Source organism: Lissotriton vulgaris, chromosome 3_1, assembly GCF_964263255.1.
Source record: "Lissotriton vulgaris chromosome 3_1, aLisVul1.2, whole genome shotgun sequence".
Classification (NCBI taxonomy): Eukaryota; Metazoa; Chordata; class Amphibia; order Caudata; family Salamandridae; genus Lissotriton; species Lissotriton vulgaris.
The window spans coordinates 1,972,674,807-1,972,702,101 of NC_141689.1; the positions used below are offsets into that span (position 1 = coordinate 1,972,674,807).

The 27,295-nt window shown below is 48.1% G+C and overlaps 1 protein-coding gene across 2 annotated transcripts in view; it reads left to right on the top strand.

The window, feature by feature from the left end:
* Nucleotides 1-27,295, top strand: part of WDR17 (WD repeat domain 17) — a 790,164-nt gene that overhangs the window by 124,101 nt on the left and 638,768 nt on the right. For both annotated transcript variants that reach the window (XM_086962451.1, XM_086962452.1), the window contains exon 4: nt 23,924-24,154. In XM_086962451.1, the coding sequence (XP_086818577.1) occupies nt 23,924-24,154 (231 nt within the window). The remainder of the gene's footprint in view (nt 1-23,923; nt 24,155-27,295) is intronic.

Consider the following 27,295-nt stretch of genomic DNA (forward strand, 5'->3'; position numbering starts at 1 on the left):
CCTAAGCACATACTCCTAAAAATCCCAACCAGGGCGTGACATGTTAGGAATTGGCCGGGGGGAAAGTCAGATTGTTCCAAGAGATCATTCAGCGGTAGTAATTCTCCAAGGTGAAAGCAATCACTCACTGTCACTTGACCAGCTGCCATCCAGTCAGCCAATTGTGCAATGGTGAATGGATGTCGGGGAATACCATGTGGTATCCCCACTAATCCGGGACATACAAAGGTGCCCTATGTGTGTGCCTTAAGCATCTCTGCCAGCACTGTAGTGTTGCCTTGAATAGTAACCCCTGTGCAGGATAGGCATCATTGGGTTAAGAAGCTTAGCCAGCAGGAGACCCTGGTGTTTCACCATCCAACCGGGAAAACTAGTTCAGCATCCCTACCATCCAACCACTGGACAAGCCGCTACAGCTGGGCAGTCAAATAATATAGTTCAAAATCTGGCGCACCCAACCACCCCTTGCCGGGAGCCCTCCGCAGCACAGGCAGGGAGAATCTGTGCCACCCATCATCCCAAATAAGGTTGCGCAGCATTGAATCCAAGTCATTGAACCAGGGTTGTGTGAGCAGGACTGGGAGGTTCACAAAATAATATAGCCATCTAGGGAGCATAATCATTTTGGTGAGGGGGATGCGGGTCATCACCGGGAGCTTCATTGAGCAACCAAAACTGTATGTTGGTCTTAAGGGCTCTGCACACAGGCCCCAAGAGGGAAACATCCATTACAATACAGTGATTACAACGACCTACCTTTACAACGCAACTGCCTTTACATCACATGCCATTACAATGCATGCCATTACAACGCATTATAAGGTAAGTAATGGAGATTTTTTTAGTATTAGGATGTGTATGGCGTACATGGGAATAGTATTTTTTACCCCTACACTATCCAACACTTTCCCTACTGTTGCACTCACTGGAGTGGGAAAAGTAATTTTTACCCCTACACTATCCAACACTTTGTAATTTTTACCCCTACACTAACCAGCACTTACCCTACTGTTGCACTACCTGGAGGGGGAATAGTATTTTTTTACCCTCACACTATCCAACAATTACCCTACTGTTGCTCTAAAAGTATTAAGCGTTTTAATGGTATGCGTTGTAATGGGATGCATTGTAATAGTAGTTTTAAAAAATGCATTGTAATGGCATGAGTTGTAAAATCATGCAATGTAATGGAAGTTGCGATGTAAAGACTGTGTTGTGAGAGCATGCTTTGTAATTGCATGCATTGTAACGTCATATTTTCGCCCCAGATTACCCTCCCTGAGGTCCTCCAGGTCCCAGAACACCAGCACTCTGAGATACCGAAAAGATAAATGTGACCACACCAGGCTGCCCGGCATCCCAACCAGACACTCCATATCCGCTCTGACGCGAAACCGATGCGTCATGGATCTGTTATCCCGGAGGCCAGAGAGTTGCACGAATATGTCCACCCTGTCTGGGCCATCTCTTAGATAGAACAGTAAATCATCTGCATTTAATGAAATGATATGTGTCCTACCACTTATCTGCAAGCTCCAGTCCTGTCCCCTCTGTCGGAAAAGCTCTGCCAGTGGTTCAATAGCCAGGGCAAACAGGAGGGAAGATAAGGGGTACCCCTCCATATGCCACCGACACCACACCCCCAGTCCTCACTCATGCTGTGGAGTTAGTATATAACAGGCACACCCATTGCACCCAGTCTTCGCCCAACCCCATCCGCCTCATGGTAGCATAAAGGAAGGTCCACTCTAGAGAATCAAAGACTTTTTCAGGATCAATGGACATGATCAAAGCATTCGGATAGGCAGCCACTTCATCATGATATAAAATAACCTGCGTAGTTTCTCCGAGGTGAACTGTGTCGGGACCAACCCGTTTTTATCCCCACTAACCAGGACATCATATAAGGGAGCTACCGCGTAGAGAGAATCTTGCTGAGATTTGGAAATCCACATTTAACATAGAAAGTGGTCGGAATCCCAACGTGTCTGCTGTTTTGGACTTAGGAAGAGGAACCACCATCACCTCTCTGGAGGAGCCCGGAAGAGACCCCAGCACTCTGCATAGACGGCTGTAAGCCTGGGGGAAAGGCTAGGGGGCAAACAACGGAAAGAATTCCGCAGGGAGGCCGTCAGGTCCTGGGGTCCTCCCAGTCGCCATTCCTTGGCTGGCGTGATGAGTTTCCTGGGTGGTAACTGGACTGCCCAGAATTTTGCATGCTTGTGGATCTATTATTTACAGAGGCAGAGACCGGAGGAAGTCCTCCACCTCCCCCTGTTCGGGTGGCGCTGGTCTAGAATAAAGGGTTTTGTAATAGTCATGGAAGGCCGTATTAATGGCCTTAGGGGCATATAATGGTAGGTGTCCTCCAATAGTAATCTCCGTGATGGGAGAGCCCCTGGACTCTGGGCAGACCAGCCAAACCAGCTGCCTGCTTGATCGGCCCCCCTCTTCATGCATTCGCTCCTGGTAACATCTCAGGTCTAGGCAACTGAGTTTTTCCAGGGCAATATTATAACTTCTTTTCATCTCCACAAGTGCCTCAGATCCCACCCTATTGCCCAGACTATGGACACGCTGCTCAAGATCTGTGAGCTGTTACTAGAGCTCCCTCTGGGCCCCAACCGTCAGTCCCATACATTGTCCCCTCACCATCATATTAAAGGCATCCCAATCGACAAGGGGGCTGCTAGTGCAGTCCTGATTTAAACGAAAGTATTCTGTAATGGAAAATTGCAGGATGTGTCTGAAGCCCGTGTCCTTCAGGAGCGACGGACTAAGGCACCAGACAGGCACCACTGGGAGATCACTGCAGGGGCGAAGAGATAACAGCAAGGGAGAATGATCGGACAACACCTGACCTAAGTATTCTGTGTGGGTAATGAATGGGCAGAGGTCGGGGGAACATACAAACACTTCCAATCATGTATGCACTTTGTAGAGGGGTGAATAATATGAATAATGACACTCCAGGCTGTGCTGCACCCACCAAACGTCTACCAGTTTCCAATGGGCTACCCAATCCATAAAGCCCCCGGACAGCCTGTGGACAGCTGCCCCAGGAAGTGGGGGTGTGGATCTATCCATCAGTGCACCAGCCACACAATTAAAATCACCACCTAAAAACAAATCGTTGGCAACAAGGGAAGACAACGGTACTGACAGCTACCGCAAGAAGGGGACCTGTTCTTGGTTTGGTACATAAACACTACTTAGGGTGACCTCACTACCCAGGAGGCTACTTTTAACAAGCACATATCTACCCTCAGGGTCTATACTTGAGTGACTCGCCTCACAAGGGGTCCCTGCTCTCACCCATAGTAATACCTTGTGAGAGTAGGCGGAGTATGAAGTGGCAAATATCTGACATGCTATCTATGGCGTAGACAGTGGATTTCCAGTGCTGTGAGGTGGGTCTCCTGCAACATAACAATTTTTACAGCTCTGCGGCATAGATAGCGATGGATAGTATGCCTCTTAGAGGCCGAGCCCATGCCCGAACATTCCAAGTCATCAATTTAATATTGTCATCGGAGGAGGCCATGTTAACTAGTTAGTAGTTGTTCCCTGCATCCCGACCCCCGGGTCCCTCCTCCGAACATCCCGACCCAGCCCAGCATCAACTTGTACAAACCAGATGACCAAAACATTGAATCCCAATCGTTAACTTCCACTTACAAGGGCAGTCCAGCAACGGCTGGCTGTCCAAACCTGTTAAAAGGAAAAAACATACTCAAGGGAAAGCCACCTACCTTGTGTTTGTGGTAACCTTCCCAGGGGGTGTGACAAAGGTGATCCAGCCAAGCAGGCCCTCGACAACCCTTCCAAAATAGGAGTCTAGAAGGGAGGGTAACACTCAAGAAACATAACTACCCGGGGTGCCCTACTTAGGCCCAGCCAGAGTTAAAGAAGTGTGAAAAAAAATAATGGTGTCCTGGAGCCTGCCATCCCGGGAGTCACCTAGGAGGGAAAAAAACAAGCACGAAGCACATTAAGTTATATCATCCGCAGTTTCAGGTGTAATAACAGGCATTTCATCTCTCTCCAACACTGAGACCCCAGAGTCTGAGGCCACCGAGCGGTGGTCAGAGGATGTATTTATGTCTCATACAGATTTCTGGGAGGAGTCACTCATCGCCACAGCCTGCTCTGCGTTCTTCCTTGGCCTGGAACACGGAGGGACCTTGAAGTCATGCCCTGAAGGTTCCTCTTATGCTTCTTTCCTGCTCTGCACTGAGCAGGGACCAGCTGCCCCAACACTCCCACTTGGGGGGCGCCTGCCTTGTAAGTAATAATCCAGGTCCAATCTGGCTCCAGGTAGTCGCAGAAATGTGTTTTGCCATCGAGCATGACACAGAGGTCGGCCGGGAACATCGGGAATATCAAAGATTACTGTATACAATCGCCTTTGTGGCCTCATCAAAGGAAGCTTGTTGTTGTACTTTAGCAGTGAAATCTGTGAAGATAAGGACTCTACTGTTCCCGATTTCATAAGTGCCATGTGAGCGGTCACACTGTACGATTATATCACGATCCTGATAGTGCAATAGTTTTGCTATCATTGGACAAGGAGGTCTGACCAGTGTGTGGGGCTGCGCAGGTACCCAGTATGCCCTCTCCAATGCAAAGAATTTCGTGAATTGTTCAGCTGCTACTGTTGAAGAAAGCCAATCCTCCAGGTAAGTGACCATATCTGTTCCCTCAACTCCCTCGGGCAAGCCAATCAGGCAGATATTGCTACGGCAATTCCTCCCTTCTACATCTTTTGCTCTCCACTCTAATGTGATCAATCTAGCTGTCAAGTCTTCAACCTTACGATGCACAGCTTTCCCCCAGCGTCTGTTCCGTGGTTTCAACCCGGTCCGACAACTTCCGATGTTTTGCTTGCAGCAACCCCAGTCCCAGAGAAACTGCCCCTATGTCCTGCTGCAGTATGGCCTTAGTGTCCGCTATTGCTGCCAGCACCCTGTCCCTATGAGAGCGGATCGAATCCTCCACCAACTCCTCTTCTACCGCCTGCTCAGGGGGGTGCATTGATAATCCTTCCAGGTCCGGCCGCTGGGCCCCCTGCTTGGACCTGAGCTTCCCCATCCTGGGGTATGGCAGGAGGCAATCACCAGATTCCTAACTGCTGGGTACGCCCAAGCTCAGGTGCAGCCACCGTGTGAAAACCCCTCCCCATGGGTCAGAAGAATGAGGTGTGATCCTCTGCAATGATTACTCCACCTACGTTCACACCCCTTAAGTTGGGGTGCAGCAGCTGCGCGTACATTCGGGCCCCTGGAGCTCACCCAAGGGACAGCAAGTCTACTTTGCGGAGTATTGAGGCGCCCACACTTCTGTATGGTACCCATCCACAACGAGGGGCCCAGAGACGGGCCAGACGCTCCATACTAAAGATCGCCTTCTTGCGTTTCTCTTCCTTTGTATCCAGGGGGCCGTGTTGCAGCCAGGCCCATGCAGCTCACGTCGGGGTAGGGAAGACCTTTCTACATCTTCACCTCTGCCTGGGCCATCACTAGTTGTCGGGCACCAGGAGTCCCCGAGCCCTCTGTTCAGCACCTCATGCAGACCAGGAGACCACCACCAGTCCCCAGGGCTGATAAACGTAGGAAAATGGTTTCAATCTGTGGCCCCCTGAGGGCTCTCCTCTGTCCCCCAGGGGTCCCACCACTACTCATAGCTCCAATGGTGGTCATCTGATCTCTCTCCCCTCGTGTGCATTGGCTCTGGGAAGAAAATATGACCGATGGCAATGCAGCACACCTCACCGTCCGCAGCCCCCGTTATGTAGCAGTCACCTGGGCCTCCCAAGCCCAACTTCCTCCTCCTCATGGGTACCGTACAGGCAGGATGACACGATCACGGGCAAGGCAGCACACCTCACCCCCTGCAGCTTCCGCTAGGCAGGACACGCAGCCAGGACATTTTCACTTAAGCTCCAGGCCGGGTGGACAACTCTCCTGGGTCCAGCACACACAGTTCCCCAGAAGCAGCACCGGGCCACGGGAATCCCACGCCTTGTCGATCTCATTCATCTCCAGCTTCTCCGGACCCCAATCTGGGTCCCGAACACCCTCTGCCAGGCCCAGCAGCCCTCAGGGTTCCTCTCGACCTTGGGTGACCTACAGGAGGGATCTCAGCTCCCTCCCGCAGTCTCAGCCTGGTCCCGGGGAGTCACTACCGCAGACGACCTGGCACACCAGCTGCCATGTTGAGTCCGCGCCGGCCTCTGCTCGGTCCCCTCTGCATCTGTCGTCTTTTTGAGCTGCATCTCCCGGCCAGGGTAGGCCTCCAGCAGTGCTCGTCTAATCAGTAGGGCCTGACATCCCCTCCTGCCTTCAATGGCGTAGGATATTTAATAGGCCGGCGTGGATCCTAGTGTTCAGGCGTCCACCCTCGCTGGCTTTCAAGCCACACCCCCCCTTCATATGACTCTCTAGCCAATTAAACAATTCTCATCAATACTTAAATTAGTTGAGTAAAATAGTTGTGAAATGGGCCTAACTAGGATTAAATATTAAACAAAGAAAACCAGTTATTTTTGTACAAATTTCAATATCACTCCAACATTCTATTCAATGTTTTGGGTGTGACTGCGGATGCACGTAATGTTCCTTACCATTTTTTTTTATGTCGATAATTTTCTGTTCCTTTACAGCGTTATCGTTTGGCCTTACTTGTGCTCCATACTGTTGTGTTGGGGGCCCTGGGCCCCCATGCTGCAAAGGACTGACGCAGACACCAACAGCTACATAGTACAACTGGCCCAGAGCACGTGCGCTCGGCTTCTTTTATTAGAACTGTGTCACCTGACCAGTGACATCAGTGGTGGGTGGGTGTTTAGTGTAGGGCATACAGAAACACTAGACTGCTGACTGTGACTCTGGGTCACTACATTCCTCCCAAACTTGGGGGAAAATGAAAACAAAAGAAAGTCCAACCTATGGAAGAAAAATGCAGTTCACAAACCCCACGACAAAGTTCACCCTGTGGGAAAGAAAATGTACATACAATATAACACTGGACTCTATAATCTGAAGTGAGTCCCTTTGGTGGATGGCAGGTCGCAGATGGTGTAGTTACTGCTTCCAGGACTCATGAGTCACTGTGGCATGGGTTGCCGTTGTTTGGCGGGTCCTATCTTCTGTCTGCGCCGCCTGAACGTTGTCCTTTGCCTTGTCTTTGCTTTACACCACAGGTGACAGTTGGTAGCTAGATAGAAGGGTGACGTGATCCGAGTATTGTTTGTCTTCTCGGTTCTCCTCTTCAGTCCTGGTCCTTGGTGATGTCTCGGGGCAGGCTTCAAAGTATTTCTGGGCAGATGAAATGAGTAGGTGCATACATCCCTCCCACTAGGATGTCCCTCTCGCCGGTATTCCTCTCTCGCAAGATGTCCGGGAGGACCTCTTTGCCAAGCTTCCACTGGACTGGTGTTTTCGGTCATGTTGCTGCACCATAGCCTTCGGGCCGTGAGCGGGGCGCTCCACGATCTTCACCGTTGTGTCCTAGTTCCACCTGAAGGTTACGCTGTTGACTCTTTTCTTGCACGCGAAGCTTTCTTCTCAGTGGGTCTTGCAGACGCACCGTTGTGGACCTGTCTCTCTTGCGGGACTTGCTGCCACCAGAGTCCCTTGAGGCCTTTGCTTCTTGGGCTGCCACGGGTTGGTGTGGAGTGGTCAGTTTCTCAGCCGTATGTGTGAGCACTCTCGCCATCCAATCTTCCGCTCAACCCCAAAGGTAGATTGTTGTCAATGGTCCAAACTTGCCCTCTTCTGCGATTGCCACATGGATGGATGGCTTGTAGGTGGATGTCTTTGACTTATGCTGCCGGTGTTCCTGCCAGGCCTGTTCTCCACTGCACTCCGGTGTTCTGGTGCATGTCGCCATCTTCTCCTGATGTTTGTGTGAGTTGGCTGGTCACACCTCTTCTCTTCTTGTGATCTTCTAGTGGCACCGTGGCACTCGCTTCCCTTCTTCTCCTCCTTTCCTTTCATGACGTGGTCGGTCCCTTTTCTTTTCTTCAACCACCCAGGCCATCTCTGTGTGGCGTGCACTCCACACGTGTCTCCCTGGTTGCGTCCTACCCTTAGGACCCGCCTTCTCTTCTTCCAATGACCAAAACCAGGCATCGCACCTTTCTTCCTGTCGCTCCTCCTTTACTTTGGGTCGGTGTTATCAGACCTCTTCTGGGTCCGGTCCATGGACCTCTTGAACTTCACGTCGGTCTTCATGTCAGAATATTCAGTTACTTCAGCTTTGACCTTCTGGCAGGTCTGCGCAGTCATGACCTTCTGGCAGGTCATCTTCTCCTTTTCTTTCCGGGCGACCATCTGACTGGTGACGTAAATAATTAATTTACTCTCTTAATTTCTATGCAGGTAAGTACTTAATCAATAATAACTCAATCGGAAGGAAAGAAAACAGAGTCCGTGGTGTTAGAGTTTCTTAGGGGTTTTATTCCTTAAAAAGGAATGGTCATGACCAGGATATCGGATTCTGACCACCACAGGGGTGTCAGAAGGGATAGAGCGCTACATTTTATTAACAGTACATAGCTTATATACTTAATTCATGCCATAAGCAACAGTGCAGGAGGCGTAACAGCTGAGAGAAGACAAGATAACAGTATACACGTGTTACAAGTGCGTAATCAGAGGCGTGAACTAGAGGTGTGTGCTAGAAACGTCACTGATAGGTGTCACGGGTGGGTGGCACTAAGCAGAAATGTGGCAATGTCAGCAGAAATCGGAAGCTTGGATGCGCGCGCAGCTGCATGACGTGTGATTGGAGGGGTGCAGGGGACTTGACATTTACACTGACGGAAAGAGACAGAGGTCTGGCATGTCAGATCAACTTGTACGTCTATCATATCTGATATCTGATGTTTAGGAACCATATTATCTGAGCGGAAAGGTCTCTAGGGCAGAAGCTATTCTTATGCTAACTGTGGATGCGTGTATAAGCGCCTAAGTGTCTGCATGAGAAAGCGTGGGGCACGGGGCCTTCCATGGAAGCATGGTAACAGGAGCTATGAATTACTTGCACTGAGACAGGTCGGCCCTCTGGCTCTGCAGCTGGGAGGATGTTTACTGAAACTAGTAGGCAGGAATGTATTTTCGAGGAGCGGAACAGATAACTCGAAGGTTATAGTCAATCTTGGCAGGCAGCAGGCTGAGCTGAGCGCGAGGGGCCGCGCTGAAAGTAAGTCAGAGTTCACGGGTACAGAGGCAGCCTGGGCAGAGGCCCTTGGAGTCAGAAGCCAAGGAAGAGGCTCGGTGGCAGAAATTCAGGGCCTACTCAGCTAGAGCTGAAAAACGTAGAAGTACACTATAAAAAGACGTTGGCATAGCATACTTAGGAACGGACTATTCAACCCATTCAAGGTGGGTCTGAAAGAGGACATGTTAACGTTGGACTCAAATGTATTTGCGTCTTCATAGCTGGTACAGGAGGGAAGTTACATGCACTTTAATTCGTACATGGAGACGGTGGGGTGCGCGCTAGGGAACACATCTTGACCATAAAATTTATATTTCCTCATTCCCTCCTTGTTCCCTACAGACCCTTCATGATATATTAATCATCATAATTTGATCAGTTTGTTCTTGCAACATCATTTGCTCATCTTTCTTTCTTTGACGGTTTGAGAGGAAACTGGAATGTTCAATGCACGATGTGGCACACAGTCCACATATCGCCGGCCCACACTGTAGGCACAGGCAGCAGCTGAATACTATGACAAGGCCAAACCCTAGGAAGGATAGGATCTTCCATCCCCAAGCAGTTAACGTTGTCCAGAACCAACCGGACCAAGTCCAGGTGCCTGGATTCTGATGTATCTGATTTGCAATTTTATGCAGACGGGTAATAGCTTGATAAACAGATGGCGCATTTTGTGGGATGAAAACGCAGCAACTTGACCCGATGACCTTACAGGCTCCACCTCTATCTGCCAAGATGACGTCAATAACAAGGCGATTTTGAAGGACAACAACCCGCATAGCAGATTGCTCCTCTGTTAAGTTACCTAAAGCGGAGGCAGTTTCATGTACTACAACTTCAAGTGTTCTAGTTAATCTACGTATTAATTTACTGTTTTGGACAGGTCCTAAAAAGAAAAAGAATCCCTTATTGAAGTCAGTGTACTGTTCCCATGCCGTTTCTGTGTAGTCGACAAGTGGGATATCTCTTCTGGCTCTATTCTTTACTAGATTTGTATTTCTATGATAATCAGGAGGAGCTAGAAAAACAGGTGGCAGAAGGAATGCAATATAACAGGTACCATCCCAATCTGGAGGCAGACGTATGTATGCGGTATGACCACAAACAAAATAGGAGTGATTGATAGCTTTGAAGGACGATTTACCATGATCACTGAATTCGACCACAGTAGTGCATTTACTATGACCTAAGTGTACTGACCCTTTCTTTCGGACACATAACTCACCAGTGACTGGTAATACTAGCATATGGGGCAGAACTGGTGCGGCTTCGGATTCAACAGTAAGGATCATAAGGCTAATTGTGTAGTTACCTAATCCATATACTTCATTTTCTAGATCAGTTCCTCTTCGAGTGGGGAGTCCCTCCTTATCAGGGTAACAGACGTCGAGCAGGACTAAGTTCAAGTTTCCCCAAACCCAGCCCCCATCGAAAACAGCAATATCAGGATCTAAGGAATTAATTATTTTAAACCATGCCCCACAGGAGCCATTGTGAGTGAACGGGTCCGGAAAGAGGGGCAGAGCTCCCTTGTAGTTCTGGTAGGGAGGGAGTCGGCCACATATCCAGCAGTCTGTAGCATTGTTCGTCTGATGGGAATGGTGTAACATACTAATGAATGTATTGTTGCGCAGCGCAAGTCTGTAAGAGAGTTCGTGTGCAGGTAATTCACTAAAAGTGTGTTCAGCAGAGACATTATAACCAGATTGTTCACGCTTGAAAATAGGCCAGTAGATAGGTAGCAGAAGGCTAGCAACAATAACTAAAATACTTAGAATAAACATGATTAATAGGGTCACTATACAGTGACTACGGAGTGATTTACAATATGCACCTTTTTTTAATTGTCTCTCTCTATCTCGATCTAGGGGATACATGTCAGAAACTATTTAACCGATTCACCTAGGAGAGGACTTAAACAATTAAACTGTCTGACTTGCTAGATCGGAGTTTCGACCTGTATTCTTCTTGGGGAGTTTTTTCTCGTTCAGATACTGTAAAGTCCTTTGGCTCAACACAGTCTTTGGTGGGGGTGGACGAGTCTCGATCAGGTTTCAGTTCGAAAAAAATTTTCACATGACTCGTGTGGACCCACCCCTTTCTCCCCTCAATCTTCACGGCGGTCCTCGTGGTGAGAAGGACGGTCTTCGGAGATTTCCAGCGGGGCTCCAGCGGACTCTTCCTGTCGAAATTTCGGACCAGTACCAGGTCCCCAGGACGGACCTCGTGTGGCTTTACATCAGTGTTGTCAGGGAAGGCTGCGGCAACCTGTGAACGACATGATTGGAGTGCAGACATCAAGGAGGCAAGGTAATCTGTCAACATGTTACAATCAATATCAGTGATTTTTTTCGGAATGGGCGTCCCCCACATATTCGGTGGTCTGCCAAAAACCACTTCGTACGGGGATAGCCCTGATCTCGAGTGGGCGACCATCCTCATGTAGAATAGTGCCACTGGCAGGGCGACTATCCAGTCGACCCCTTTCCCCTGACATATCTTTGCAAGGCGTATTTTCAGTGTCTGATTATGCCTTTCTACCAGGCCTGCGGCTTCGGGATGTCGGACACAATGGAATTTCCACTGGTATCCTAGCAGTAAAGAAACTTCCTTCATTAATGCAGATGAGAATGGCTGACCGTTATCTGAGTACACGACACGAGGCAAGCCGTATCGTGGGAAGAATTCACGAACCAGTTGCTTAGCAGTGGTCGGAGCAGTGTAATCTGGGACTGGGTATGCTTCGGTCCAGCGGGACAGAGCACAAACAACTACAAGGACATACTTGAATCCTCGACATCGGTCCATCTGGATATAATCCATCTGGAGGACTTCAAAAGGGTGATCGGGAGGGTGAAATCCACCTTGCTCTACAGGGACGCTTTTTCCTGGATTGAACTGACAACAGATCATGCAAGTACGCACTTTCTGTTTTGCGGCTGCTCGTAAGTGTTTATTGCTCCAGAGATTTTGTAAACTGTCTAACATCGCTTTCTCTCCTAGATGTGCTGGACTATGTGCTGTATTTATCATGACTTGAACCATAGAGTCAGGGAGAAACCATGTAGATTTTCCCTTCGTCATCCAACCTTGATCTGTCTGGATCCCTCCTAGTTCAGTCCATTTCTTTATTTCATCTGGGGTAGCATGTGCCTGAATATCGATAACATCTAGTGTGGGATCCCTGACTGCCATACACCTAGTCGGTACTATTGTCTTTGTCATATCAGTTGTCTGAGTATGAGTCAGTGCTGTATGTTTTGCTGTCTGGTCTGCCAGGTCGTTACCCTGGGAAACAGAATCTGTGGCTTTAGTATGTGCTTTACACTTAATGACTGATATGCCCGAGGGCAAATGTATTGCTTCTAACAGTGCTTGAATGAGAGGACCGTGTTGTATCTTGGCACCATGAGAGGTCAGGAAACCTCGTTCTTGCCATAACATGCCGAAGTCGCGTACGACTCCGAACGCATAACGGGAATCAGTGTAAATGTTGACATTTCTGTTCTTGGCTAGTATACAAGCTCGGGTCAGAGCAATAAGCTCTGCTGCTTGAGCAGACAGTGTGTCAATACGATGTGTTTCCTTAACTTTGGTTTCAGTGGTCACTGCATATGCGGCCACTAATTCTCCTGTATTTGTTCTTAGGCATGAACCATCCACGTAAAGTGTCAGGTCTGGATTTGTCAATGGTACATCTGTTAAGTCTCGTCGAGGCTTTGTTACTGCATTAATGATCTCTATGCAATCATGCGGGTCTGGATCTGTCATAATGGTAGGTAACAGTGTTGCTGGGTTCAGGATGCTGCAGCGTCTGATTTCTATGTGTGGCTGAAATAGCGTTAATTCGTAACCTGTCAGTCGTGCTATAGTCAAGTGCTGAGTCTGGGTTCTGTTTAACAAAACCTCTACAGAGTGTGGTACTTGAACTGTTAACTGATGACCTAAAACAATTGAATCACTTTGTCTTATTGCTAACGCTGTTGCTGCTACTGACTTTAAGCATGCAGGGAGTGCCTGAGCTACTGAATCCAATGTACTTGAAAAATAAGCGCAAGGCTTATGTGAACCTGCTTGATCTTGAGTGAGGACAGACAATGCTGTACCATCACGTTCTGTAACAAAAAGTGTAAAAGGTTTGCTGTAACATGGTGTCGCTAAAACTGGTGCTTGGCATAAGGCTTTCTTTAACTCTTCAAAAGCTTGTGTGTGTTCCTGAGTCCAAGGGAGGGCATTCGAAGTCGCTGCCTCCTGTGTTGTTAACTGGATGAGTGGTTTAGCCAGAAATGCATATTGAGGAATCCATTGTCTGCAGTACGAGGTGAGGCCTATGAAGGCCCGCACTTCCTTTTGTGTCTGGGGTTGTGGCATATTTACAATTAACTGAATGCGATCGGGAGTGAGCTGTCTCCCCACTTTGGACAGCAAGTGACCCAAGTACACAACTTGCTGGACACAGAATTGTAGCTTCGAAGGAGACACCTTGTGTCCCTTGTCGGCCAAAAAATGTAAAACTGTCAGTGATGCTTGTTCGCATTCGGGCTCACTTCGTGCGGTGATCAGCAGATCATCGACGTATTGCAGTAAAGCGGTGTTAACTGGCATTTGAATACAATCTAGTTGTCTTTTCAGTGCTTGACTATAGATGCTGGGGCTTTCTGTGAATCCTTGAGGTGCGCGGGAAAATTTGAAACTTCGTCCATTTAAACTGAATCCGAATAGATATTGGCTGTCGGGGTCAATAGGTACACTAAAGAAGGCGTTCTTGAGATCAATTACAGTAAAGAACGTTGCTTCAGAATCAATAGCAGTCAATAAGGAAGAGATGTCGGGGACCACAGGGTATTGTGGTACAATACATTTATTCAATTCTCTTAAATCAATCACCAGCCGATATACTGGCGGTGCATTGGGGTCGGTACGTTTAAGAATCGGAATGATGGGTGAATTACAGACATTGGAGTCGGTCTCTACGACCACTCCTTGGGCAATGAGCTCTTCAATAATTTTCAGTAAAGCCACTACAGCATCGGGTGGTAACTTGTATTGTCTGATTCTGGGTAAAACAACACCTGTCTTGAGTGTAACACGGTATGGAGTGATATGCATGCAACCTACATCAGTTGGGCCCTTTGCCCACAAGTAATCTGGCACATTTTTCAATCTGACATCAAACTCTCTTAAAACATAGTGACCCTTGAAATCCCGTAGAAAGAGTCTAACTCCCTCCGGGGAACAGCATATTATAGCTCCTAGAGCCTTCAATGTTTTAATTCCTAACAGGTTTTCCGGACATGATTTTGTGAGTAACAAGTCTGTAACACGTGATAATGGGCCCACAGCCAGGGGGACTGGTTCTGATACCTCATTTACAATAGGCTGTCCTGAAAAACCCAGGGAAACATTCTGTGAGCCTGAGAGGGGTGCCCCTGGGACTTCATCATGGCTGATCGTAGTGCGACTTGCCCCTGTATCAATTAAAAACTTTCTGTCTTTTCCCAATACGTGACTGTGTACATAAGGACCTTCTTGATCTACAGGAATCTCAATAAGAGGCAAGCCACCTTCCCTCTCTAGGCTGTTTCATGTATATCGGGGATAATCTGGATATGCGGACTGGGCGTACTGGTACATCTGCTGTGAAACTTGCTGAGACGCGGCAATGGGCTGTGGCTGTGGTACCGCTACTGTCTGTGCTGGAGGCAAAGAAGCATGCATAGGCTGTGTATTCTGTGTATTCTGTGAAGACTGATGCTGGTTATGGTCTTGTCTAGGCGGATGCGGTCTTTCTTTTGTTTTACCTGTCGCTATATTATGTTTCAGGACCGGGCATTCATGTACGTAGTGACCTGGCTGCTTGCAGTAATTACATGTCCCTTTAACGGGAGCTGTAGGGTGACTTGTCTGGGCCCCACCTTTTCTCTGACCGTCGGCTGGGACCGTCTGTGCTACTAACATTTTCATCTTCGTGTCTTTCATACGTTTCTGTTCCTGATCTTGTTCTTCTCTAATTCTGTTCTGGTGATATTGTAACATTTGTAACATCTGGGATGGCGTATTTGCCTGCCAAGTACTTTCAACTTTGTACACTCGGTTTTAAACTAATGGTAGGGAGTTCTCGACTAATTTAGATACAAAAAGATGCGGATATGACTCGCTACTTGGTTTGAGGCCACTGTTAATAATAAAACATTTCTCGAATCTTGAATAGAAGTCACTAGTATCTTCATCATGTTTCTGTTTACAGGACGAGATGGCGTCCCAATCTTCCTTTCTAGTTGTCAATAATCTTGGCAAGACCTGTACTATCAAACCGGGTAATGCTTTAGTCTTATCCCCAAGGCCTACCCCTGGGACCCGTTTTCTTTCTTCGTCTTCTATTTCTGCCCATGCAATCTTTGTGTCCCCCACCTCCCATTCCTTTTCCTTCAGTTTCTCGAAGATACCCGTGGGCAATAATACTTTCAACATTTTCATGATATCATCATACGTGTAATCCCCCATTAGTAACATGTCTTTAAGCTCTCTGTGAAAACCTGCAGGGTCTTTATCATGACACGGGACTAGTTTCTTCATTTCTAACAGTTCTAGCTTGGTCAATGGCGTGTGTACATATACACGTTTCAAGATATTATCTGTACCCATAACTGGGTGTACTTCTCGTAAGGGGTTCTGACTTTCAATGCCACCCCCGCATTGCATGTGGTACGTTTTCCTTTCTGGAGGCGGGGGCGGGAACATATTCAGAGTTTATGAAGGTGTTATATTTATGTCGTTGTTCTAGAATTATTTGTATTAACTTGGTACTGAAACCTCTCCATCTGTCCATAAGTAGTGCTTCTAGTGTTTCGTGTAAGGGACCTGGGTCGGAATGATGGTTTCTGTACTTGATGAGGAGGTGCTGAATCATGTATACACCTGCTAATTTCTGTTCGTCTGGGGAGAGGTTCAGGAATGTCTGCGCTAATGTATCATCATTATACATGTCTGGATTTTCGGCCCATAATACGGCTGACCGGGCTAGTTCCTGTTCATCTATAGAATTGAGTACATGGTACCCCATTCGGTCTCGAAGCCTTTTATCAGTTTCCTGGAACTGATGTTCAGAAGAATTCGGATTTGTTAAAGCAGAGAGAAAAACTCTCTTGTTTTCCGGACGGATGCCTTTCCTAAGGTAAGTTCCCTTACCTACATACGCTATAGTATCCGTAGTCCTTTCTGGTTCTACAAGTTCTTCTTCCTCCTCGGAGGAAGCTTGTTCTTTGCCCTTTTGGTGTACTGCTATCACTGCTTTTCTAATTTTCCTATACATACTGGCTATGCAAGTCCCCTTGTCATGTTTTCCTTCAGCTATATTTTGACCCCACTTGTTCAGTGCATCTAATTCACTCTGATCTGTTCCAGGCCTATCTCGTTCTCTTATTAGACAGTTTATAAAAAATCGTAGTATCTGTGCTTGAATGTCAACTTTCTGGTTTTCCATGGCATTCTTGATACTGTCAGGGTCTTTCCCTGTCTGAACAAACTCATATATTCTATCTAGACGGTCCTTCATTCCTACATAGCATAGCAAGATATCAGTAGCAGATCTTAACCGTAGTGATGCCAATATCATTAGGTCGTCTTTTCCGGGTACTGGATCGTATCTGCAAACTGAAATGTTTTCCTTGAATGCGTCAAAGCGGGGTGACCTGAACGTGAGAGGACTCTGTATATCCCTGAGATTTAATCTGTGAGGCAATGGCGGGGTCCGAGGACCCGCGGTCGCACCCCCTGAAGCGGAGGCTTGTGCATTATCTCCCTGTGGAGTCTGTTTTTGAACTTGAATTTGCCGTTTTGTTAGATCAGGTAAACGTGGTTTCGGTAGGTCTGTTTTGGGTGCGGGAAGTGGCGGGGCTGGCGGAACGGGGGAGGTCTGTCGCGGTACCGGCGGAACATGACCTGGGGGCGGAGTGCCACCCCCGTCCCTGTCAGTAGGCAGGGCACGAACAGGCAGATTGGTGTAAGCTGGTGCTACATCCTCTAAATATGAATTTAGGAATATGTCCTTAGTAGTCTTATGCATTACTTTAGTTGGAACTAATGGTGACTGTAAATTTTTCGGTATTTCTGATAGGGCCTCAGGTGTACCCTCGGCCACAAGATACATACTATTCACAAGATTATGTCGTGCGCGGTCTATCTGTTCACTTTTTACTCGGATCCCCTCGGTAACTAGTTCATTTTCCTGTGCTTTCTCTGATTCTTTAAGTCTGTCTTCTCTACGGAGTGCTCTTTCAGCACGTTTATGTGATTCCTTACGCCAAAATTCTATGGCGTCTTTCTGAGATTGTCTGGCTTTCTTTTTCCATAGTGCTTCCTCGACCTTCATGATGCACTCGGCATCCCATGTTCCGTTAACGGGCCATCGGTGTCTTTCGTCTAGGTGTTTAGTATAGTCAGTCCATAAGTCTAGATACAATATGGCGTCTATGCCATGTTTATGGTACATAAAGTTACCTGGAGTGTCCCTAGGGGGGATAGGAATTTCTTCCTCTAGTATCCCTTTCCTAGTTCCTATCTGCTTTAATTTGTTGAAAAACGGCATTTTGCTTACTTAATACTGAATGCTCAATCCTTAGTTTACTTAATACTGGGTATGGCTGATTTTACAAGAGACACAATAATTCACATAAAAAAAACGGTCACATTCGCATTCATACCACGACATTAATCACATGAAAAGACATTTAAGACATAGATGACTACCCCCTATACTGGATGTACTGCTAAACAGTACAGATACACTGGTGTAACAGTGCAGAAATTCAGAATACTAGATATACTGCTAAACAGTACAGATACACTGCCTAAAAACAGTGCAGACCGGACTTGTGTACCCAAACCCGTCTAGATACGTCCCAGCAATGGTACTCACCGGGAAGCACGGAACAGAAGGCCTCGGAAAACTCGACTGGACTCGACTCGACACTTCGGAAAACTTCGGAAAACTTCGGAAAACCTCGGAAACCTGGTGGGCCTCTTGACACCTCGGACCTTGCTTCTTTCGGCTAGGCTCTGGTCGGGATCCTACGCACTCCTCACCGCCTCGTCTGGGCACTGATCGCAGTCTTCGTCACCTCCGTGGGTCAGAGGGAGATGCAGGAAATCCTGCCGGTACGCGTAGGTTCCATCTAACTGATGGCAGGGGACAGAGCTTGCAATGCGCCAACCGGCGCGTGAGGTGGGGGAGGGGTCCCTATTCGGGCGCCAAAATGACGTAAATAATTAATTTACTCTCTTAATTTCTATGCAGGTAAGTACTTAATCAATAATAACTCAATCGGAAGGAAAGAAAACAGAGTCCGTGGTGTTAGAGTTTCTTAGGGGTTTTATTCCTTAAAAAGGAATGGTCATGACCAGGATATCGGATTCTGACCACCACAGGGGTGTCAGAAGGGATAGAGCGCTACATTTTATTAACAGTACATAGCTTATATACTTAATTCATGCCATAAGCAACAGTGCAGGAGGCGTAACAGCTGAGAGAAGACAAGATAACAGTATACACGTGTTACAAGTGCGTAATCAGAGGCGTGAACTAGAGGTGTGTGCTAGAAACGTCACTGATAGGTGTCACGGGTGGGTGGCACTAAGCAGAAATGTGGCAATGTCAGCAGAAATCGGAAGCTTGGATGCGCGCGCAGCTGCATGACGTGTGATTGGAGGGGTGCAGGGGACTTGACATTTACAATGACGGAAAGAGACAGAAGTCTGGCATGTCAGATCAACTTGTACGTCTATCATATCTGATATCTGATGTTTAGGAACCATATTATCTGAGCGGAAAGGTCTCTAGGGCAGAAGCTATTCTTATGCTAACTGTGGATGCGTGTATAAGCGCCTAAGTGTCTGCATGAGAAAGCGTGGGGCACGGGGCCTTCCATGGAAGCATGGTAACAGGAGCTATGAATTACTTGCACTGAGACAGGTCGGCCCTCTGGCTCTGCAGCTGGGAGGATGTTTACTGAAACTAGTAGGCAGGAATGTATTTTCGAGGAGCGGAACAGATAACTCGAAGGTTATAGTCAATCTTGGCAGGCAGCAGGCTGAGCTGAGCGCGAGGGGCCGCGCTGAAAGTAAGTCAGAGTTCACGGGTACAGAGGCAGCCTGGGCAGAGGCCCTTGGAGTCAGAAGCCAAGGAAGAGGCTCGGTGGCAGAAATTCAGGGCCTACTCAGCTAGAGCTGAAAAACGTAGAAGTACACTATAAAAAGACGTTGGCATAGCATACTTAGGAACGGACCATTCAACCCATTCAAGGTGGGTCTGAAAGAGGACATGTTAACGTTGGACGCAAATGTATTTGCGTCTTCATAGCTGGTACAGGAGGGAAGTTACATGCACTTTAATTCGTACATGGAGACGGTGGGGTGCGCGCTAGGGAACACATCTTGACCATAAAATTTATATTTCCTCATTGGTCATCTTCTCCTTTCCTTTCCGTCTGGTCCGCGTCCGGCGGTGACTTTCTGGCAAGTCATCTTCGCTGTGACCTACTGACAGGTCTCCGAGGACGCGATCCCTGCGTTACTCGGTCGTGGTGGTGTGGAGTTCCTTCACTCCTTGCGCGGTCCTGCGCAATGCTGTGTTGTCCTCAGGTGTGGAGTTCCTTCACTCCTTGTGCGTTCTTGCGCAGTGCTGTTCTGTGGCGTTGGCGTGTCGCTGTGCAGCGTCACTCTGTCGCGTTCCTGATTTCTGGCACTCCTGGCACATTCCGGCGCTGTATCGTTGGTGCGCTTTTGTCCGTGCTCTTCCTGTGCTTCTTTGGTGCGGAGGTTTACGTCACCGCTCCGAGCTTCTTCGTGTTCAGTCACTTCCCGTTACGCCACGGGGTGTGCTTGCTTTCTTCTGAGACCTTGGAGCAGTGTCGGCGGTCGTCGCGCTTCTTCACTGTGTCGCACTTGCCTGGTGGGGAGTCTCGTGGTGGTGCTCCTTTCTCTTCTTCCGGCAGCGGTGACAGCCTGTGGCCACTAGGCGTCACCGTGCTTTCCGTTGATGTGGCTTCAGTGCTTCTGGCGGACCGCGCTTCTGCTCCGTCGTCCCTCCTGGTGCTGGGAGTTTCCTCACTCCGTGCGCCGTCCTGCGTATCGCCGTGCTGTGCTGTCCTGGCGTGCGGGTGTGGAGTTCCTTCACTCCTTGCGCTTCTGGTGCGTTGCTGCGCACTCACTTGCTGCGTGGCCTGTTTGTACACAGGAGTCCCTTCCTTGGCTTGTGGCACAGTTCTATTTTTCAAGCGCGTTCTTGCGCAGTGCTGCGTTGTCCCCTTGAGTTCCCTTCAGGGTTGACGTGTAGACACCACTGTTCCCTTCTTCCATGTTTTGCTGTGGTTCTTGTTGTCCACCATTCCTTCTCCTTCCTGGTGGTGGCGGCATACCTGGTAGACGTGGATGTGGCTTATCCCCTTGCCTCCGTGGCCCTTGGTTTGAGCAGTGCTTGCTTCTTTGGTGTGTGTGGGGGTGCAACGGTGCTAGATGGTCACTAGATGGCATTGGACCATCTCCTTTCTTCTGGATTCGGCAGCAGCCTTTGTAGTCTCTGCTGTGTGCTCAGGCCTGACTTTCCCCTGAGGCCTCACTGCCCATTCGTCTTCTTGGGACACGCGTGGGTGGCCGGAGGTCACCGGACAACTCTGTCTCCCCTCTGGTGAGTTGTGCTCCCTTCTTGCCTTCCTGGCTTTTTCCACCCCTCGCCGCAGGCTTTCAGTACTTGGGCTGCGCGGGGGTTTAGTGTGGGGCTGCTGTCGGGCTATCAGTTCTCACCGCCTAGTCTGTTCAGGTCGGCCCTGGCAGCTTCCTTCACGCTGCGAACCTCACTGGGCTGAGTTGTTAGGCACTAGTGGGCGGAGTTCCTCTCTGACGGCTGCTTTCCTTCTGTTGCCCCTCCGCCGCTGCGGCTTCACTCTCCACATGCTGCACGGCGGGGGAGAGGTGTTGGCGCTATTGTTCGGGCCGCTCTACCTTCGGACACACAAGGGGCGCTGCCGGTGTCCTGATGCTGCTTCCAGCCGGATGCTGAGTTTCACGCTTCTCCACCCCGCCGCAGCCTCACGCCACATGCTGCGCGGGGTGGGGGTAACAGTACTGCTCCTTATAAGCGGGTGGGCTCCGCTTTCTACCATCACAGGCCCGGCAGCTCTCTTCACGCTGCGGGCTTCGTTCCCCACCGCCGCGGCAGCTTTGGTTGTGCGCTGCGCGGTGGGGCAGGGGTGGCTGCATGCAGGCTGCGGGTGGGCTCCGCGAGTCTTGCTGTAATTACTAGGTACACAAAGTTAAAGTCTTTAGCGGGTGGGCTCCGTTATGCACTTTTGGGGGCTAAGTGTCTAGTTTATAGTGGGTGGGCTCCGCTTTAACTACTTGGCGCACGGCAGCTCTCCTTACGCTGCGAGCGCTCTTAAAAGTTTATTCACCCTGCGCCGTACTTCACACACGCGGCGGGGGCCACTGCGGGCAGGCCGCGGGTGGGCTCCGCTGGCTCTGCTTTAATGTCATTTATTGTCGGCGCTCGGCAGGGCGCCAAGGCCATGCGGGTGGGCACCGCTTATTATACAGTCACGGGGGTCGCTTCAGGCTTGCGCGGCCCCCTCCGCTCACCTTCGGCTGGCTGGCTGGTTGGCTGGCTGGCTGGCTTCCTTCCTTCACGCGGGTGGGCTCCGTGGAGGTCGTAGCGTTTGGCTACCAGTCCTGGCTCAGTGGTGGCCGATGCAGGTGGGCTCTGCACGGGCCTCTCTTCACCCCACGCAGGGGGCTCAATCACGGCCGACGCGGGTGGGCTCCGGTCGGTCGCTCCCCTTCACCCCACACAGGGGCTGTGCAGGCTTTGCTCACAAGGTGTGGGGTAGGCTCCCGGTCACCTTCTTGTCTGCAGGCAGGCCCGGGGCTCAGCTTCCACCCTGCAGGCCTCTCGGCGGCCGGCGCCGATCCTGTGGGGGAGGGGGGGGGCACGATGTCGCCTCTCAGCTCCCTCATCTTTCCCCACGATGTTTTGCTTTCAGCAGGCACGCATGACATTGCGTTACCGCCTCGTCGTCAATATTGTGTAGGGGGCCCCGGGCCCCCATGCTTCAAAGGACTGACGCAGACACCAACAGCTACATAGTACAACTGGCCCAGAGCACTTGCGCTCGGCCTCTTTTATTAGAACTGTGTCACCTGACCAGTGACATCAGTGGTGGGTGGGTGTTTAGTGTAGGGCATACAGAAACACTAGACTGCTGACTGTGACTCTGGGTCACTACACATACATCACACATTGTAGCAGTTACGTTTTCTGGACTAGCACTTGTGGTTCTTGCTTTAGCAGTCGTGTACCTACTATGTTGTCATCCTCAGTTTGCTATTGGTTGCAAATGTTTAAGATGACGTTTATTGAGAGAGGTATACGTTCTTCTGTTTATAGCCTACCAGCTAAGGTATGTGCAATGGCTTTCTGAGCTCTGACCATATTTACTTTGTGAACGTTTTCCCAAAGTAAGCCTTTTGTAGATGTCTGGTTCATAGTCTTTCTTTATGTCGGCATTTTCGGAGGAATTATAAACCATTTTTTTAACCAAGAGCAGGGAGTCTCTAGCTGCTTAGGAAATTGTATATTTTGGTGTTTCGTGTGAAGACTAACTGGCTTCATATATTCAGACTAGTTTATGTGACCAAGGTTCCGGATTGCAAAGTATGCAGGTGCCTGGCTAAAGTATTGGTACTTTACAGAGTTGACCCTGGATAATAGGGAGTAAAAGCGGGAACTGATGTATCCACACCAATTAATGGCTGCATGTCATGTCGAAGGTCGTCTTTTTGTGTGTTTTATCGACTAAGGGTTTATGTTATAGGTTGTAGATGTTTGCAAACAGAATATTTGTAATGTACCATATACTTCATACATATCATTGCTTCAAACGTTTTGGAAATAATTGAAAAACTGTAAAACCTCAATAAATATATATTGAAAATATTCAGAAACACCATTTCCGGATGTATCAGAATTACACAGCTCTTGTAATGAGTTCTCAAGCGTCTATGATAGATATCAGTATAGCCTCCAAAACATACTGAAAGGAATATTTCACATTTTCCTCAGCTTCCTGCATCACGTTGTAATAGAACACTGGGAAAAGTCGACCCTCGTGTATATTTCTGTTTAAGTAAAGGAAAAAGTTAAATGTAACCTTTACTTTTATTAATTCACTGTGTTCTCAGTCAACCTAGTAATGTTTACAGTTTTTGTTCATTGTCAGTAGGTTTTCATATTGTGTACTTTGATTTACACCCCCCCATCCCTCCCCCCCCAAATAACCCTGGTTGGAGTTATGGAAAAGGATGGACCTCTTAAAGATATGTGATGTTTTTCGTGGTACAAGCCTTCTTTTGTACCTGTGTTTCAGATGTTACATATATGAAGACAAGACTCACAACTTTTGTCCTTAATTGCCAGTTCTTCCTCCTAATTTGGTTAAGGTGTGAGAAAGTGTAAGCTTGTGAACTTGTATGGAGCATCCCTCACCATTCCTCCCCTAAAGGCCTCAGACCTATTTTCTTTGGATTAAATGGTAAAATGTATCCTACATCTGTATTACAATTTATAGTTGTAAGTGAATTAAAATATGAAGATTATTATATGTAAAATTCCAGGCTGCTTTATTTACAATATCTATTCTTTCATATTCAGGGATACCTGCTTCTCTTAGCTGGTGCTGGAACGCAGGAGATGCTGCTGCATTTGTCTCTCACAGAGGACCTTTGTATATTTGGACTATCTCTGGACCAGATAGTGGAGTAGCAGTGCATAAGGAAGCTCATAGTTTTTTGTCAGATATTTGTCTTTTCCGATGGCATCCACGGAAAAAGGGGAAAGTAGTGTTTGGGCATACCGATGGAAGTCTTTCGATTTTCCAGCCAGGTAAGACATCACCCTTGTTGCAAAATTATTTGTTGCACGCTTGTCAGTCATGTTGTGTTCTCATATGTAATAAAGCCTAATTCTGAGTCTCCACTATGACCCTAATCAATTTGCTATTCATCATCACTATACAAAGTGGTTGAAGTGAATAGTTGTTAAGTAACCTGATTTCTGATGGATATGTCTAACCGCTATTCCTCACTTTTATAATAATCCCCAGGTGTCACAGCAATGCTCTTGCATGCCAGTACATGGCATTGTGCAGTTCCACGTCGACTTCTTTCCACTCCGGAAGTGATAGAGTAGAACCAATATCGGAGCCACCCCGTGCATTGACGACTATTCATTTTTTGCAGCACTTTCTCTTTCAAATTAAAAACAGTATGTAAGCAAGCTATGCCCACTAGGTAGACTACAGGATTTAAACCATGCAGGAACTGTCACAAACAGATGTGAATGACAGACCCTACCAGGTATGCTTTTGGGTTCAAAATATATCTCCAAGTCATGTGAGGAATACACCTCCATCTGTGCAGAAGGCCTTATGGATATGACATGTGAATGGAAGAAACAGCGCAAGCCCGGCTCCTTCTCAAAGTTGAGAGCATGGACCCACTTACAGTCTCAAGGACATTCCTGTAACATGTGCTGTTTGCAGTCGAAGTCTTTGGGTAAGTCCAAATTGAAATCAACGAGGAAATACAAAACAGTGAAGCAGGGCTTGTTCCCATCCCCCTGTCTCTATCTCCAAGTCACAAAGGTGTCAACGTGCCACTTAGTCTCACTACTGATCCTCGAGGAGCTAATTCAGCAATTGATCCGAATGCATGTATTCCAAGCTTCATATACAACGTCGCAAAAGATCTAGGCCTTTCGGGAGGCCATGTTGCGATCTTTAGTAATCTCCCCGTTCTCTCTGGCGTGCCTTTGGGCCTCAGGTTTGTGTGGGGGCACCCAGTTGGGTTATCATTGATGAATCCATCCTAATCACTGTGTGTGCTCCTTGAACCTACTTCAGGTTCAGCAGCAGCATTGGTGCTGAGTTTCGCCACTGCCACCGGAAGAAGACCCTATAATAATTTCAGCATCTGACTCTGAGTTGAATTAGCCTCTGTCTTCACCAAGGTCAAATCTTGAATCTACATTGCCATGCCGCCTTCAGTCTGATTGTGACAAAACACTTCCCGTAATGCAGAGTCGCCATCCGTTGCCCCACCAACCTCTTGGCTCACACTTTGACCAGAGTCTCTTACCATTTGAAGATAACAGTGCTGATGGGATGTGTTACCCCCACACTGCGATTAGGACACTTTCTATATGGATTTTCAGGAGGCCAGTAGGCTTGATACATCCACTTATACTGGCTCAAATTCTCCCATGGACCACCAACAGAATAAAGTGCTTACTTCACTGTGGTCATAGGATGTGCTGCAGAGTCTTGGACCTACAGCTCCCCTCTGTGGCGGTCAAAATGAATGTCTTTGAAGATGTTCTGCAATTGGTTCCGGCTTCTTCTAAGCTCATGTTTGCCTTTAATGAGCACTGACTGATACTGTAATGGCACATGGACAAAGCCTTGTACAAAAGGATTCAGGTATTCAGGAAATGTTTTTTTCTCCTCAGTCCTATTATCACAAATTATAACTTCAACAGATGGCTGGAGTCCTCACTTAACAGTGTTCTCAGCAAAAAAGAGACACATAAAAACAAGAACCAATAGAAATCCCTGGTACTCTCCCAAACTTCGGAAACTTTAACAAACATGTAAAATAATGGAAAGAAGATGGAGAAAGGACTTCTCAACCGCTAATACAGCCATACATAGGGATGCCATGAAACTCTACAAATTTGAAATAAAACTTGCCCAAGGTTGCTATCAGAGTCACATCGGCTGTAAACTCCCCTAGTGAAATTTTCCATATTGCAAAAACTCACCTGACCCCCCCCCTGCCCCCACCGTCCTCAGATAATGCCCAACTTTGGTGTAACCAGATAGCAGTCTTTTTTCTGCCAAGATACAAACTATCTATATGTCTCATCCTCAGGAAACAGACCTACAAATGGTACCACCAACAGACTCAGTGAAGGAATAGGACCTGTTGGAGGAATTTCCCCCCTTAGACCAAGTCTCCTTGCAAAAGATTCTGAATTACATAATTCTGTCTTTCCAACAGATCCAGCTCCCCTACTATCTTAAACAAGATTGTTGAGACCATCTCTCCGATCATACTGGACTTGATTAATTCCTCTTTTCTGACGGAAATTGTGCCCCCACTTTGGAAACAGGAGACGGTCAAAACTCTTTTAAAAATAAAAACAGCTTGGACCTGGAAGAATGGGCTAACTATCGACCCATATCTGTGTTGCCGGGCATGAGTAAAATTGCAGAGAAATGCAAAAAGAACAATTGATGGACAGAATGCAGAACAATGTCATACATTCATCCCAGTACAGAGATCTGGGCCTAAATCCATCGTTTTTTGCTCACCATGCCATTCCAGTTTGGACCCACCCATATGCAAATCAGTCTGGACCCTGTGCCCCATGGGAACAGTCCAGCCCGAACCACCAGGCTAGGTCCTCCCTGGACTAGAAACAAGCATCCTAGGACCGGTTTTAGGCTTTCAGCCCTCATCAGCCAGGATAGCTTGACTCCAGTGGTATGTAGAGCACGGGACCCACGTCTGGGCATACCCGTCCCACTCGGGGGGACAAATGCAAAAAGAACAATTGAAGGACAGAATGCAGAACAATGTCATACATTCATCCCAGTACAAAGATCTGGACCTAAATCCATTGTTTTTTTGCTCACCATGCCATTCCAGTTTGGACTCAGCCATGTGCAAATCAGTCTTGACCCTGTGCCCCATGGGAACAGTCCAGACCGAACTGCCAGACCAGGTCCTCCCTGGACTAGAGACAAGCATCCTAGGACCGGTTTCGGGCTTTCAGCCCTCATCAGCCAGGCTAGCTTGACTCCAGTGGCATGGAGAGCAAGGGACCCACGTCTGGGCTTACCCATCCCACTCATGGTGTCAAAAGCAAAAAGAATAACATTTGATGGCAGGATGCAGAACAGTGACATACATTCATCCCAGTACAGATATCTGGGCCTAAATCCATCGTTTTTTTGCTCACCAT